The 16,321-nt window shown below is 36.0% G+C and overlaps 1 protein-coding gene and 1 non-coding gene across 2 annotated transcripts in view; both read right to left on the bottom strand.

Annotated features, from left to right (window-relative positions):
- The window catches only part of RADX (RPA1 related single stranded DNA binding protein, X-linked), a 46,851-nt gene extending 30,775 nt beyond the window's left edge, over positions 1 to 16,076 (bottom strand). Inside the window, exons 1-8 of the mRNA XM_066356936.1 lie at positions 15,396 to 16,076; positions 9,962 to 10,104; positions 8,215 to 8,407; positions 6,106 to 6,214; positions 5,825 to 5,916; positions 5,595 to 5,717; positions 2,678 to 2,782; positions 162 to 326 (exon numbers count right to left, since the gene is read on the bottom strand). Coding sequence (XP_066213033.1) covers positions 162 to 326; positions 2,678 to 2,782; positions 5,595 to 5,717; positions 5,825 to 5,916; positions 6,106 to 6,214; positions 8,215 to 8,407; positions 9,962 to 10,104; positions 15,396 to 16,038 — 1,573 coding nt within the window. The 5' untranslated portion in view covers positions 16,039 to 16,076. The remainder of the gene's footprint in view (positions 1 to 161; positions 327 to 2,677; positions 2,783 to 5,594; positions 5,718 to 5,824; positions 5,917 to 6,105; positions 6,215 to 8,214; positions 8,408 to 9,961; positions 10,105 to 15,395) is intronic.
- Positions 13,037 to 13,100, bottom strand: LOC136386686 (small nucleolar RNA SNORD2). Its single transcript, XR_010748033.1, has one exon. It is a non-coding gene; the product is annotated as a small nucleolar RNA SNORD2 (small nucleolar RNA).
- Positions 16,077 to 16,321: the final 245 nt, after the last annotated feature.

Below are 16,321 nucleotides of genomic sequence, written 5' to 3'. Positions count from 1 at the left end.
TCTCTTCTTCCAGTCTAATAAAATAAAAATATTAACCTTTAGAAGGCATGACACCTTTAAATCTTCATAAAGACAACTAAAAGAATAAGGAAGACTGATATTTCATATACCATTCATATAGCATATAAACATATCATTAAAAATAAGCAATTATTCAGTACCTTTAATAGAACTACTATACTTTGAAAATGTCTCTGGCACTGGTGGATAGGGGTAATATCCACCAATAACAGTGTTCTTTACTTCTCCAGAATTGGTCCTTGTTTTACTCCAGTGAATAAAATTTTTTACCTTTGGATCGTTGATCAACAACTGGTCTCTATGACCTATTCGCAAGAAGGGTAAAGTGAAAAAAAAAAAAAGAGGGGAAGAAAAACAAATCACTGTAAACTGCTTGGACATTTTTTGTATAAATACAGTTCAATATGAAAACAGTTTCTTATGTCACCAAGAGAAGAAGTACACTTATTTTCTATGTAGCAGATAAATGTAGTTAATATGCATAAAAATCTTATCAAAGAGAGTAAACAAATACTAAGTCAAGGAGGAAATCAGACATACTAGTCTTTAGGGCCTAAACCAGTGGTAGTCAATCTGGTCCGTACCACCCAATAGTGGGCGTTCCAGCTTTCATGGTGGGCAGTAGCAGAGCAACCAAAGTATAAATGAAAAGATAGCCCTGGCCGGTTGGCTCAGCGGTAGAGCGTCGGCCTAGCGTGCGGAGGACCCGGGTTCGATTCCCGGCCAGGGCACATGGGAGAAGCACCCATTTGCTTCTCCACCCCTCCGCCGCGCTTTCCTCTCTGTCTCTCTCTTCCCCTCCCGCAGCCAAGGCTCCATTGGAGCAGAGATGGCCCGGGCGCTGGGCATGGCTCTGTGGCCTCTGCCTCAGGCGCTAGAGTGGCTCTGGTCGCAATATGGCGACGCCCAGGATGGGCAGAGCATCGCCCCCTGGGGGGCAGAGCACCGCCCCTGGTGGGCGTGCCGGGTGGATCCCGGTCGGGCGCATGCGGGAGTCTGTCTGACTGTCTCTCCGTTTCCAGCTTCAGAAAAATGAAAAAAAAAAAAAAAAAAAAAATGAAAAGATAGATTTAACTATAGTAAGTTGTTTTATAAAGATTTATTCTGCCAAACTTAGCAAAAATCCTACATAAAGTACTTGGTAAGTAATTATTATTATATAATTTAACTTGCTGTAAGTCTGCTTTATAAATTTTATAAAGTAAAGTTACTTCCCTACTTTATAAATCACCAGTGGGCAGTTAGAAAATTTTACTACTAATAGAGATACAAAAGTGGGCGGTAGGTATAAAAAGGTTGACTACCCCTGGTAAACTGTAGCTCTCTACAGGATACTAAAAACCATAAGGAAAATAAAACTAATTGGGATTTTTCTAACTAAGGGTTGACATCTTTTTGAAAATTGCTTTTTTTAAATCAGGTATTATCTTAAAAGTATAGCATCATGTATAAACTAAATTGTCTATGAGTATAACTCAAGATTTAAATTCATGTTCTTAAAACATACTTGAGAGTGCCATTTATACTTGGTGTAATTAGTACTTATAAAATGAAGTACAGTATTGACAAGGATGTGCTTTACACACTTCCTAGGACTCTTCTTTGACAAAGTTCCTAATTTCCAATATGGTAGCATTCTAGCAAACAGATTATTTCACACTACTCCCTCATCATCTGGAAACTTTTATCTTTGTTGTTTTGACCCCATTATCAAAGGGAATAGAGAAAAATAATGTACTTACAGACAAGTACTGAGACTGTTTCTGCTATTTATGTAAAATATGAGATTCTGGGCCAAAATTTGATGCACACTTTTGTTTTATTTAGTATTTAAAAACATCATTAATTGAATCCATATTGTAATATAGGGCCTACTACTCTTCAATGTATCAAACAATTATCTACCTTACAGCAAGCAGAAATTAAAATTAGCCAAAGGATATAAACACAATCTTCAGGGAGTCACAAAATCATAGCTTCAGTTGTAAATAATCTAGAAGCAATATATTTCATAGGCTAAATATTTTCTATTAAGACATTCTTTTTTTTCTGACAGAGATAGAGAAAGAGACAGAGAGAGGGACAAAAAGGGACAGACAGAAAGGAAGGGGAAAGATGAGAAGCATCAATTATTCGTTGTGGCACCTTAGTTGTTCACTGAATGCTTTCTCATAAGTGCCTTGAGCGGGGGGGGGGGGTGGTGACAGCAGAGCGAATGATCCCCTGCTCAAGCCAGCAACCTTTGGACTCAAGCCCCCGACCATGGGTTCATTTCTATGATCCCATGCTCAAGCTGGCAACCTCGGTGTTTCAAACCCAGATCCTCAGCATCCCAGTCTGATGCTCTATCCACTGTGCCAGCACATAGTCAGGCTGTTAAAACATTCTTATAGAGATAAAAAACATTATCTTATAGCAGCGGTTCTCAACCTGTGGGTCGCGACCCCGGCGGGAGTCGAAAGACCAAAACACAGGGGTCGCCTAAAGCCATCGGAAAATACATATTTATTATACAGGTTAAGAACCGCTGTCTTACAGCGATAAAAATGGTCAAAATAGAACTATGCTGTGATTAAATGTTGTAATATAAAAGTTAACTTAATGAAGAGAAAATATATTACATTTCCAATAAAGTATTTACAAAAAAATTGCTCACCAGTAATTAACACTCGACTCTCAGTTGTGGTGGTGAGGTAAAGAAGTTTAGGTACTTGACTGTTATTTCTGACAACTTTCAACTGTGTACACATGAAATATGTCACTGTAGAAAACGAAAATACTTATGAAATTTCTCCTGCATTTCAAAGAGGACATACTAAGATCAGGATTGAACACAGTGCTTCTCAAACTTTAGTAAAGATAAGAATCACCTGGGATAACTTTAAAATGCAAATTAAGATTCAGTAGTTTTAGGGTAGGGTCTGAGATTCTCTATTTCTAATAAGCTCCTAGATGATACTAGTGCTGTCAACCTCTTGACTACACTTGGAACAACAAGGATTAAACACTTAATTTTTCCTTTAGATAAAAGATCTAACACTTCTCCTTTAGAATGTACAATGGCCGCACCTAATTGAAGTTATTGCTTGCTGTACAGTTAAAGAATGCAAGGGTCTTTCTAATGGGGCACACAATACTATGTGAATAGCTATTTCCCAGAGAGAAAAAAGGCTTAGTTTCTCCATGATGCTTTTACTGACTAACTCAATTTAACACTGATCCCTCAATTACTCTGACTTCTTTCACCAGATAGGGCTATACGGTATTAATTTGAATTTGCTTATATGAGTATTTCACATGTATTGATCTTAAGTCAACTTTTAGCCTCAATAACAGGGCATACACTACCTATTCTTTTCTGTTCACCTTGCTAACCAATTTGATAGACTAAAAGGAATCCCTGAAAATAAGATTATAATGTCTATAGACTTCAACTAGTTTGTTCAAGAGCTATTAATTGTTTTTTAAATATTTATCAGGTAATTTGGAAAAATTTAATTAATCCAACAATTTTTAAAAACTTTTAACTCATTGCATGGCAAAACAGTTCTGATCTTACAAACTCAGAAATGAAGAAAAAATGTTAATACTTGTAATCCACAATAACAGTAAATTTTCATTTGAGAATAAGTATTTCCCTATAGCATGATACAACTATAAATTCACTTCCTATATCTCATATTTACTAGATCTTTATTTTGTAGCAATGAAAATAAAGGGAACCTGTTCAAATGACTAAGAATAATTCTAAAAAAAAAGAATAGTTCTCTTAATTTATATCACTTTTATTTCAAAAACTGCACAAATGTTCGAGTATTCATGGTTAAACTCTTTATATAGGAATATTAACAAAATGTCTTTTTTCTAATTTCATGGCTATTAAAATCAGACATTAATATCTAACACTTAAGAGCTGTTTGACCTCCAGGAAATCACTTCAATCTTCTAGACCTGTTTCCTCATCTGTGAATTGGTAAAACCATCAATTCTTTAAAAGAACTAAGAGTACAAAATAAGATAACATCTATGAGCATTTGGTATATAGTAAACAATACTGTATTAGTTTTCCTTAGTTTTTCACTGATCTTAAAAGTATAAAAGATGCCCTACTGCAAAAGGATTCTGGTATAATTCTAGAAGACCCTTGTTTGTGTTCCCCTTCATAAGCCTAAATAGCCCCCTTAATACTCACCATTCATTTAATTATTTTTTCTTTCACTCTTGGTCAAAAGATGAAATAAATTGTGATTGTTGTCATCAACTGTATTAGAGAAAATCTTACCAAAGTCCATGAAAACCTTTCTTAGAAAGCTACTTTTCACATTATCACAAGAAATAAAACATGCATGCTTGGCAACATTTCTGTGAAGAAACATTATCTAAAACCTGTGTCAGTGTGTTGTTTAAAAGTGGCTACAAAGAAAGAGGGATCTGGCCATAAGACTCAACTAAAATGAAGTAATAGAATTGTCATCAGAGTTCATCACTAGCAATCATTTATATACTTGGAAAAGTTATATAGCCCCCCTCACCTTAGAAGACCACGCCTTGGTTTTGGCTAAAAATGTCTTTCTGCCTTTTTCCTCAGTAATTGGAATGAAGTTTTGTTACATTAAGATATATTTAAAAATTAATCTCACAGAAGGTAGGATCTAATGAGATAATATTTGAATACTGTTTTGCAATAGAGAATAAATGGGTAGCAGAACAGTCCTATACATAGTCTCTGGGTCTCCTGATCTACAATTTCTACCTTGTCGTTGATTTAAAAAGAATTGCAAGTAGTCAAGATTGAGAGTTTCCCCAATGTTAATAGACATTTAACAATTGGTATTTAATTCATATAATCATTTGGAAAATAGCAAAATAGTACATCATATCTAAAATAGCTTTATGCTATAAATTCAAGTAAGGAAATACTCACTGGAGTTGTTAAAACATATTTTGCATACCTTTTTTTCTAATAATACTATAGATCTAAAGACTAACTTGCTATATAAAATGTTTAATAGGGCACACTTAAAATGTTTTCAAATAAATAATATTAGTGGAAAAAACACCTATCTATTTGAATGAATGCAAAAGGAAAAGGTCAATGAAAAGTTGAGTAAAATATTAGCCAGCTGGTGTAATGCCACCAAACTAATATTAATTTAATACTCTAATGGAATCATACTTATTATTGTCAGTATTTCATTACACAGCCTGACAATTTGCTGCCAATTAATTTTACATCAGGAAAGTCTTCATGGTCTTCAATGGGGTCTACTTAGTCCAATTTCCCAGTGTACACAAAGGGAATTAACTGCCTATGTTTTAGTTTCATTGAATTTTAAGCTTTTATGTCTGAAATGTTAACAATAAGAATTAATAAGAGCACCTACTTTCTGAAAAAAAATTAGTTCAATCCCAAATTAATACTAAATATAATATTAATATAAAAATTCAAACATGTTATTAGACTGATTGAAATTGCTAACTCAGTGTCATGACACTGTAATTAAGTTTACTATTTTTTAAGTTAATGCTCTCACTGGCAAAATAAAAAGATAAAAAGTATTAGAACTTAGTACTTGGGTAAATATTTTCAAAGATTTCCGGCTGAGATGTAGAAAACAGTTCCACTATGAATGGTTGTTCTGAAGTTCCATCAGCAATATGAATCCAGCGATACGACCAAAAATCTTCACTGTTTTCTATATGAATATAATATTAGAATAAATGAAGGTAACTGATTATGCACATATGAACACAGAAATATTCACTGAAATATTTCATTTGACTTTCAATTCCAAAAGCTTACCTTTCTTTTTTATCCGCTGGACCCTTCCTACAAAAACTAAAATGCCAATAACATCACAGATTTGATTTTCTGGCATATCATCCAGTTCTGATCTAAAAAAACCAAATAGTTAAATAGACATTGTATCTTTAAACAGTGAAAAAACATTTATAAATTTAATTTTGAAAATGTACATTCATATAATTACTATAGCCAAATTTTGGGTAGATTTTGAGCAAATCATAACACATTATTTCAGTGACTAACATTGAAACTTATTATTTTACAGGAAGCTCTTTTACCTTGTGGTAAAGCGGTAATTTAAATTTGGCAATCTCCATTCTGGTTTCACTTGCTTTTCTGGAATGATTGTTATATTAGTTGGAGGATCTCGAAGGTTCAGGCAGATTTCTGAAAAACAAATTTATTACTTTAATATTATATTTAATGCATACAAAATATACATATGTATAATTTACACAGAAAAATAATAGACTGAACACTTTGAAGCCCAACAGAAAACTTAAGAACTAGACCATTATCAATAGCTTTCTTCTTCTTACCGCTACACTGTCAGATCCATTTATCTCTTCACCAATGGATAACCATGCCTTAAATTTTGTATTTTACCATGTCCTTAATTTAAAAAAGGATTTTTAATCACTTGTTTTTGCCCAAACAAGAACACTGTTTGGCTTTCTTCGTTTTTGAACTTGAGTGGATGGAATCATATCATATAGAGTATTCTAAGGGTACTGTTTTCACTCAGCATTACGGTCCTAAAATCCATTCATTCAGCTGCACATAGTAGTTTTTTTTTCTCATATCCATTGCTGAATAATGTTCCAGGGTGTTGGTATACTTAAATTTTATTTACCCATTATCATGTTGATAGAATTTGCATTATTCTCAGTTTTTGTTACTATAAACAAGGTCACTATGAACTTTTTGTACATGTCTCTCTGTGTATACAGGTGAAAGTTTCCTAACATATTACAACCAGGCAGGAAACCCTGGATTGTACAATATGCAGAGTTCCACTTGACAGGATAATTCAAGACTATTTTAAAGTAGAGAACATTTTTCCGTTCCATAAACAGTTTTCAAGAATTCTTATTGATCCACATCCTCTCCAAATTCTGGTATTGTCAAACTTATTTGTCAACCTAGTGACACTAAATGACAATTTGTTAGGGTTTTATTTTACAGTTTCCTTATTACTAATTATTTTGAACAACATTTCATATACTTATGGTTATTTCAAGCCTCTTCTTCTGTTAATCATTTGGGGTTTTCCAATTTAAACATATATTTAAGGAAATAATGAACAAAGACAACATCCTTTGAACATTTCCAAATTAATTAAGCTTATTGGATTAACTAGGAAATTTAGAATACACAAAAATACAGGTTAAGTATAAAACTATTATAAGCCAAAAACAATACTTAAACTTGTTGAGTTATGTAATCTATAACTTTGAAAAATGGAAATGTGAAAAAAATTATATTCAACTCTTAAAGCAATCACTTAATATAGTAATATTAATGCTCCCAAAATATTTAGGACAATGCTAATATGTCAAAATTTTGACTTTAATACTAATTAGGAAGAGTCCTTTCAAGATTGAAGCTACTGTTAATATTTGAATACTGGCTATTGGTTAAATAACTATATTGCATTAATTTTACATTTTCTGTTTTTGATAACTGTACTGTAATTATGTAAGAGTGTTCTTGTCCTTAGGAAATATAGACTGAAAGATTACTGATGTGTTTAAAGGTAAAGAGGTATGTATAATGGCTGCCACTTACACTCAAATGATTCAGAGAATAAAGTAAAGAAATATATATATAAATATATATGTGTATATATATATGTATGTGTGTGTAGATATGTGTGTGTGTATATATATATATATAGAGAGAGAGAGAGAGAAAGACAGAAAATGATAAAGCAAAAGTTAAGTGTTAAAAATGATTGCATCTGTATAAAGGGTTATAAAAGAGTTTTTAATACTATTCTATTAATTTTTATGTAATTTTGACATTAACTCAAAATAAAATATTGACAAAAGTCCTTTTGAGTAGTAGCCTGAAGTAACAGAAAAGTATATTCAAATCATTAACTTAATATTATAATGCAAAAAACAAAAGATAATAAAAATAAGTAATTTTAAACAGAGCTCATTCATTAATTTCATTAATTAACAATAAGTATTTCAGATAATTTTTCTAAATAATGTAATAACAAATAGCATATTCATTAGTGATTGCTTGAATATTTTATAAATACAAGAATTTAAAGGTTTGTCAGATTCTAACATATTCAGTACTTTTTAAGTTTTTGACTGATATGATAACTTGTAAATTTATAAAAATATATAGCCATAAAAATATATTGAATACTTAACCCATAGTAGAAATTAGTTTGATCTCTGGATCCACAGGGAGAGGTTGAAGCCTGAATGGATAACTCTTTTTAACAGAATAATCTTGAAGCAGAAGAACTAAACCAACCCGCAAACTTTTATACCATTCAGGACACAGGGCATTCCACATGATAACTGACACAGTGCCTGAACTGTCAGCAACTTCCAAAAAGGTCTAAAAAAAAAAAAGTAAAAACAAATGTATATTTGTTACTTTTATTTACAAGATATTAAAAATTTAAGAACGAGGAAGTTAAACTATAAGGGATTGACTAAATAATTTATAATACATGATAGAATCTATATGAAGTTATCATTGAAGAATTTTTGGGATATTAAAAATACTTAAGAAAATGTTATGTGACACAAAACTTTATGTACTATGTTACTACCAATTTGTAAGATAATTTAATATGACATGAATAGTCATGAAATATATGACATGGATACATATATATATACATAGATGTGACATATATTATGTACATATGATATCACAGATATGTGCATTGATAAATGTGTGTGAATATATGATATATACACACAAAAAGGGAATAAAACACACTATAATATAAATAGTGGTTCTCTCTGATTAGTATGATTTAGGGTGGTATTACTTATCAGCCTATTTACATATCATCCTACATTTTCCAAAATATCTAAAAGAATGTACTTTTATTTAAAAAGTTTAATAAGACATTCAAAATAATTCTTGATAACAGTTGGAAATAAAGTTAAATAGTAAGTGAAAAAGGACAGAAATCAAGAAAATGTTTATTATCAGCATTATATGGCATAGACAATTGAGATAACAGAAAAGTGTCAGATAGATTTAAAATTAGGTCTCTAGTGACCAGTGGAAGAAAAATGCCAAACTAATTGTGTTGAGAAGTAAATGGGAGACAATTAAGTGAAAACATGTAGTGTAGATGACTTCTTTAAGGAGCTTGCCTGAAGAGAAGGAGAGAAGGAATAGAGGAGACTGAAGTCAAAGGATAATTTTTTTTTCCTTTTGAAAATGGAAGACTAGAGACTGTTTATATGTTGGTGTAGAAAGTACAGTAAAAAAGAAAAGGTTGAAGATATGTAAAAAGGTGTGAAGAAGACCAGCTGGATCAAGGAATTAAAGGTTGGCGACACAGAAAAAAATTATTTTTATAAGAAATTACATAAAAATACCTTGAAACATACATGTATGTACATTTTTAAAATTACTAAATTGAATTTATAAATGTTATTTAAATGTATATTATTCTGGCCCCGGCCGCTTAGCTCAGTGGTAGAGTGTCAGCCTGGCATGTGCATGTCCCTGGTTCGATTCCTTGTCAGGGCACACAAGAGAAGCACCCATCTGCTTCTCCTCCCTTCCCCCTCTCCTTTCTTTCTACCTCTCTCTCTTCCCCTCCTGCTGCCATGGCTTGAATGGAACAAGTTGGCCCCAGGCACTGAGGATGGCTCCATGGCCTCTGCCTCAGGTGCTAAAATCTCAGTTGTGAGCATAACCCCAGATGGGCCGAACATCGCCCCCTTGTGGGCTTGACAAGTGGATCCTGGATGGGGCACATGCAGGAGCCTGTCTCTCTGCCTCCTCTCCTCTCAGTGAATAAAAAAAAGAAAAGAAAAGAAAAGAAAAGAAAAGAACCCATAAATTATTCTAACATGGAGTCAGGTCTGTAAATTATAATCTATAACTGTTAAGTTACATAGAATATTTTATCATTGCTTATACCTGGTATGGCTCAATCATCTTTTTATCAGGTTTTCCATAGTATCTCAGTCTTGATTTATGCAAAATTCTTACAAGCAAAGCAGGAAAATTCCTTCTGCTATTCCAGGTCGTTTCAAGGTGAGAAAGAGAAATTATTTTGGTATCTAGAATACAAAAAAATAATAAAAATCCTTAATATGTCATTGTAATTACAAAATTCTATTTTAATGGTTAAAAATGGTAGCTAGATCATACCCAAAGCCAAAGTAACTTCTTTTTAACAGCTTAAGTCAGTCTATTTTTTTCTCATATATAAAATAATACATACTATCCCTGATAAAAATAGCATATGTGTGTATGTGTATATATATGCACACATACACACACACACATGACTTACTATGTGTCTGGTACATAGGTAAATACCTGTATTAATTAACACACTGCTTTATCTAGAAATGCCCTCCACCTTATCAAACTGTTTATTTCTTTGAAGACTTGGATCTAAATTCACCTCCCTTGAGATATTTTGTGGAAAAAACTCAAATGTCATGAATTATTTTTCCACTACTAAGCACTTTCATATTTAATTTATACAACTGTTTTATGTTATATTTCTGTATTGCCCTTAACTTAGTTTCCATCTTTCCCAAATAGGCTAGACATGGTCCTTTATCAGAGTCTTTTGCACTTGTTGCTACCTCTGTCTGTCTGTCTAGACTCTAGAATGTCTTCCTCTTAGATACCCAAGTGACTTCCTTTCTCCTAAGTTTTGCTCAAAGGTCACTTTCTCAGTGATGTTATCTATCTCTAACCACTCTACTGAAAAATTATTATCCCTTTACTTTTCTCCCATACCATTTTTTTTGTGACAGACACAGAGACAGAGAGAAGGACAGATAAGGACAGACAGACAGGAAGGGAGAGAGATGAGAAGCGTCAAATCTTCTTTGCGGCACCTTAGCTGTTCATTGATTGCTTTCTTGACTGGGGACTACAGCACACCAAGTGACCCTTGCTCAGCCAGCGACCTCGCAGTCATATCTATGATTCCACCCTCAAGCCAGTGACCCTGAGCTCTAGCTGGCGAGCTCCTGCTCAAGCGTGCAACCTCAGGGTTTCAATCTTGGTCCTTCAAGTCCCAGTCCGATGCTCTATCTGCTGTGCCACTGCCTGGTCAAGCCCATTTCATGTATTTTTCTACATAACACTTATGTCTTATATGGCATAAAACTTAATTTGAGATGTCTTAATCCCTAAGCCTGCAGGCAAGTACAAAATCTGCTTAAAAGGTATTCATCATCTTCAACAGTTTAACTTGTGTTTCTGGTTTTATTCTTTCTTGTATTAAAAAGAGATCCAGCCTGACCAGGTGGTGATGCAGTAAATAGAATGTCAAACTGGGACGTGGAGGACCCAGGTTCGAAACTCCAATGTCGCAGGATTGAGTGTGAGCCCAAGGTCGCTGGCTTGAGCAAGGGTAACTCACTCTGCTGTAGTCCCCAGGTCAGGGCACACAGGAGGAGCAAGCATCTGCTTTCTTTTTCTTTTTTTGTATTTTTCTGAAGCTGGAAACGGGGAGAGACAGTCAGACAGACTCCCGCATGCGCCCAACCGGGATCCACCCGGCACGCCCACCAGGGGGCAATGTTCCACCCCTCTGGGGCGTCGCACTGCCGCAATCAGAGCCATTGTAGCACCTGAGGCAGAGGCCACAGAGCCATCCCCAGCGCCTGGGCCATCTTTGCTCCAATGGAGCCTTGGCTGCGGGAGGGGAAGAGAGAGACAGAGAGGAAGGAGAGGGGGAGGGGTGGAGAAGCAGATGGGCGCTTCTCCTGTGTGCCCTGGCCGGGAATCCAACCCAGGACTCCTGCACTCCAGGCTGACGCTCTGCCACTGAGCTAACTGGCCAGGGCCAAGCATCTGCTTTCTACCCCTTTCCCACTCCTCCCCCCTTTTCTCTCTCTTTCTCTCTTCCCTACCCACATCCATGCTCGACTGGCTCTAGTGAGTTGGCCTCAGGTACTGAGGACAGGCACTGAGGACGGTGACATGGCCTCTACCTCAGCTGCGAAAAAGTGGATCCTACTGTATTTGAGCAACAGAGCAAGGGCCTCAGGTGGGCAGGACATTTGCCCTCTAGTGGGCTTGCCGGGTGGATCCTGGCAAGGCATCTGTAGCTCTGCCTACTTTCCTTTCACTAAAAAAAAAAAAAAAAAAAAAAAAAAAAAAAAAAAAAAAAAAAAAGGCCCTGGCCGGTTGGCTCAGTGGTAGAGCATTGGCCTGGCGTGCAGAAGTCCCGGGTTCGATTCCTGGCCAGGGCACATAGGAGAAGCGCCCATTTGCTTCTCCACCCCCCCTCCTTCCTCTCTGTCTCTCTCTTCCCCTCCCACAGCCGAGGCTCCACTGGAGCAAAGATGGCCCGGGCACTGGGGATGGCTCCTTGGCCTCTGCCCCAGGCGCTAGAGTGGCTCTGGTCGCGGCAGAGCGACGCCCCGGAGGGGCAGAGCCTCGCCCCTGGTGGGCGTGCTGGGTGGATCCCGGTCGGGCACATGCGGGAGTCTGTCTGTCTCTCCCTGTTTCCAGCTTCAGAAAAATACAGAAAACAAAACAAAACAAAAAACAAACAAAAAAATGCCCTTTATTGCTGAAATTGGTGGAGGAAAGGGTTAGGGATGAGGTTAGAGAGGTGAGAAGGGGGATTCTGTAGGGCAGTGGTCAGATTTGCCCAGGAGACAAATCTGGCTTGTAAATAAAGTTCCATATAAATTTTAGTGGAAGAGAGAGAGACAGAGAGACAGAGACAGGCAAACAGGGAGGGAGAAAGATGAGAAGCATCAATTCTTCGTTGCGGCACCTTAGTTGTTTATTGATTGCTTTCTCCTGGGGCTACAGCAGACTGAGTGACCCCTTGCTCAAGTCAGCGAACTTGGGCTCAAGCTAATGAGCCTTGCTTAAACCAGATGAGCCTGCGCTCAAACCAGTGACCTCTGGGTTTTGAACCTGGGTTGTCCACATCCCAGATGGATATTCTATCTACTGCGCCACTGCCTGATCAGGCCTCAGGCTGTATTTTTTTTTCTTTTTTTTTTAACCAAGTGATCAGCAATGAATATTGTCTTCAGGTTAGTCCCAAAAGATGATTGCCATCATTTCACTCAGGCTGTATTTTTTAAGATTCACTTTACTGTTGTACACATTATACCTTAATAGAAAAGTTTTAAAAAGACAAAAATGCACTATAAACATAGGTAAGACAAAAGAGACAGAATATGAGAAAATAATTTGCAACTGTACAGCAGACAAAAACTTATTACCCATTAGCAAAATAATCCTATAACTTAATTAGAAAAATTAAAAGATATAATTTAAACTTAGCACAATAGGGGGAAATGGGCATATATATATATATTTGTTGGAATGTAAATTACTACAGCTTTTTCAGAAGATGATTTGTCAATATCCAATTTCACTTCTAGTTATCTGTCCATTCAACAGAAACATTTAAACATAGTGAGAAAATATATGTATATCGTGATGAAGTTCAGCCCTGGACCTAAAACTGAAAGAAAAAAATAACTGCATAAAAGTACAAATTACCAATTTGCATGGGAATGATTATGTACATAATCGAGTATCTATACTATGGAGGAATGTATGAACAGATGTACATTAAAGATGCTTAAGATAAATGGAAATACCAAATTTCTTTTTGTCAAAGATACACACCAAATGGTTGACAGTTTGGAGTTTTAAGAAGGAAGCTGAAAGCATAAGAAGAGGTAAAAGGGTTTTTTAACCCTGATGCAATCTTTATTAAAAATTTCAAACATATAGCAATCCTGAAAGAACACCAATTTACCCACTGCTAGATATTTTATAAAAATATTACTATATTTGGGTCTTACATTTTTAATACAATATGCTTTTTTAAACCTTTGGATGTTTTTTAGCACAGGCACATTGTTGCAATTAAGACATGCTTTCAACAATGAATAGATATTACTTTCATAATCAGAAAAATGAAATATATTTTAAAAATTCTTATTCCCCTCAATTCTTGTAGCATTCCATTTTTTCATTTATAAGTTCAATTCTAAAAATAAAAAAATGCTAGCACTTAAAATAGTAATGCACTACTGAGATAAAAAAATCATTCCATTATTTCACCCCTGACATCTTTTATTTTTAAATTTTTTTATTTATTCATTTTAGAGAGAAGAGAGAGAGAGCGAAGCGAGAGGGGGAGGGGTGGAGAAGCAAATGGATGCTTCTTCTGTGTTCTGTAACTCGGAATCAAACTCAGGACACCCACAGGCCTGGCTGATGCTCTACCACTGAGCCAAACAGCCAGGGCCCATCCCTGACATCTTTTAAAGCTTGTTATTTAAATCATCCTTTGCTACTTATTTTTATAACATCTTTTCCCCCCTTTTCAACTGGATATTGCTTTAATTGTATATTTTATAAATAGCTATCTTTTCACTTTTAAGTTTGTTGCTGTTACACATCATTGTAAGATTATCTATGGTCTACATTAAAACCCTAATTTTTTTTTAATCTGAAAAGTAGTAAATGTAGAATATTATTTTTCTCCCTCAGTACTTTCACCTTTATTTTATTTTTTTGCATTTTATTTTTCCCCATTCTACACATGTATGTGCCTATAGTAATATCTTTCCTTTTACTTCCATCTTTTAAAGATAAAACATATTTTAAAGCAGTTGCTGATGACCAGCTGGCATTTTCAGGTTAACTTCCTATTTCTGATACAGAAGAATTGAACTTCTTAGATCAGTATTACTCATGGTCATAAGAAACATAAAAATGGGAACTCCAAACCTTCCCCCAAAATCACACATTCAAGATGCTGTTATTTACATAAGTGCTACCCTCAAAGACATGAAAATGGCTTTTCATTAATGTAAATTATTAAAGAATAAATCACAAAACATGCTTTTTGAATTAAGATTAAAACACGCAAAACCACAAGTATTTACAACTTTCAAGCCGAATTCAACCCTATGCAAGCAACACTGCTAGTACTATTTCCACGACTGGAATGGAAATGACATTAAGATTAATTCCACTGGGCAAACCTATAATGAACACACGAGGACTACTGATAGCAACACCACTATATTTGCCAAATCAACTTTAAAATATATTCAGACACTTCCTCAATGGCCACTTATACAATCAAACAAGACAAGGGCTGTGCAAATTTTATTAAGCAAATGTGTCTTGGTCACTCATGAAAAATTGTCTACTATCACTCCCAATAAACAATACTAAAGCACTTTTGTTTCCTTTCCTATTAAGGTAAGCACCTCAAAACTACTGCTCACAAAAATCAGGGGATATTTCAAAATAAATATGAAGTGATAAAATAGCCCCCAATTTTTGTGCGCAGTATATTTTACCCCCCTCCTCGTCGTTCCCTCCAATTACTTACCATTTAAATTGTATTCCTCCGGTTGCTTGTCGGTTAACCAGATATCTCCATATGGATCTTCGTTATTCCACAGGGCCAGGTAATGGCTCTTCCCGCCCCTTAAAGGCCTCTCCGGTATCTCTTCATGCGCACTATTTCTGAAGGGAGTTGCTAAAGAAATGTTGTCCAAGGTCTCCCCACATTGGATGTTATCTATGCACAGTATCCCTTGGCCTATACGTTTCTCATTGTAAAGACATGAGACTCTGGAAATTTTCATTTCTATGCCGACTTTAAGAATATTTTTATATACAAGAAAGTTCAGTTTAGGATCAAGGTAGCACTTCTCCTGGTACACCCCGTCGGAGATCGTCACATCATAGCAATAAAGAGGAGGTTTTGGTATCCTATCCTGCGGCTCATCCTCTAAAAGGTACCTTTGGACGGCCAGCACAGCGACAGGTACCACCTCAGAAGGAGTGACCCACTGAAGAGGAGAGTCGGTTATTTGCTCAAGAACCTTTTGGATCCAGGACGTGGGCCCTTGGGCACCGGCCCTTCGGATCACTCCTCCCGGGACGCAAGCCCGATTTCTCTCAGGGTTTTGCGGGTCCAGCCCGGAATGTGACGGGCCGGCCTGAGGCTGGTCTAACTCACCTAACATGGTGGGGGTATTGCGTACCTTCTTCACTCCCCAAAGCTAGTTTGCTGTGTCTGAAGCTGAGAGACTAAAAAGCCGCGCGCTTCAGCGACGACAAACGTTAGTCTGCCCCCTGCAGACTGTTGAAAGCTCCGCTCGGGGCTGGGTATAGAGGCTGCAGACTTCCCGCGCGCGCGTCAGCTCTCTCGCCCCACCCCCTCGCAACGCCTCATGCTTGGCTCTCTTCCAATTTTGAGGCACGGTTACTAAGCATACTGTGTGGTCCTCCGACCTGTAGCTCGCTTGA

Source organism: Saccopteryx leptura, chromosome X (genome assembly GCF_036850995.1).
Source record: "Saccopteryx leptura isolate mSacLep1 chromosome X, mSacLep1_pri_phased_curated, whole genome shotgun sequence".
Taxonomy (NCBI): domain Eukaryota; kingdom Metazoa; phylum Chordata; class Mammalia; order Chiroptera; family Emballonuridae; genus Saccopteryx; species Saccopteryx leptura.
The sequence above is the reverse complement of the archived record's forward strand: the minus strand, read 5'-3'. Positions and strand labels throughout refer to the sequence as shown.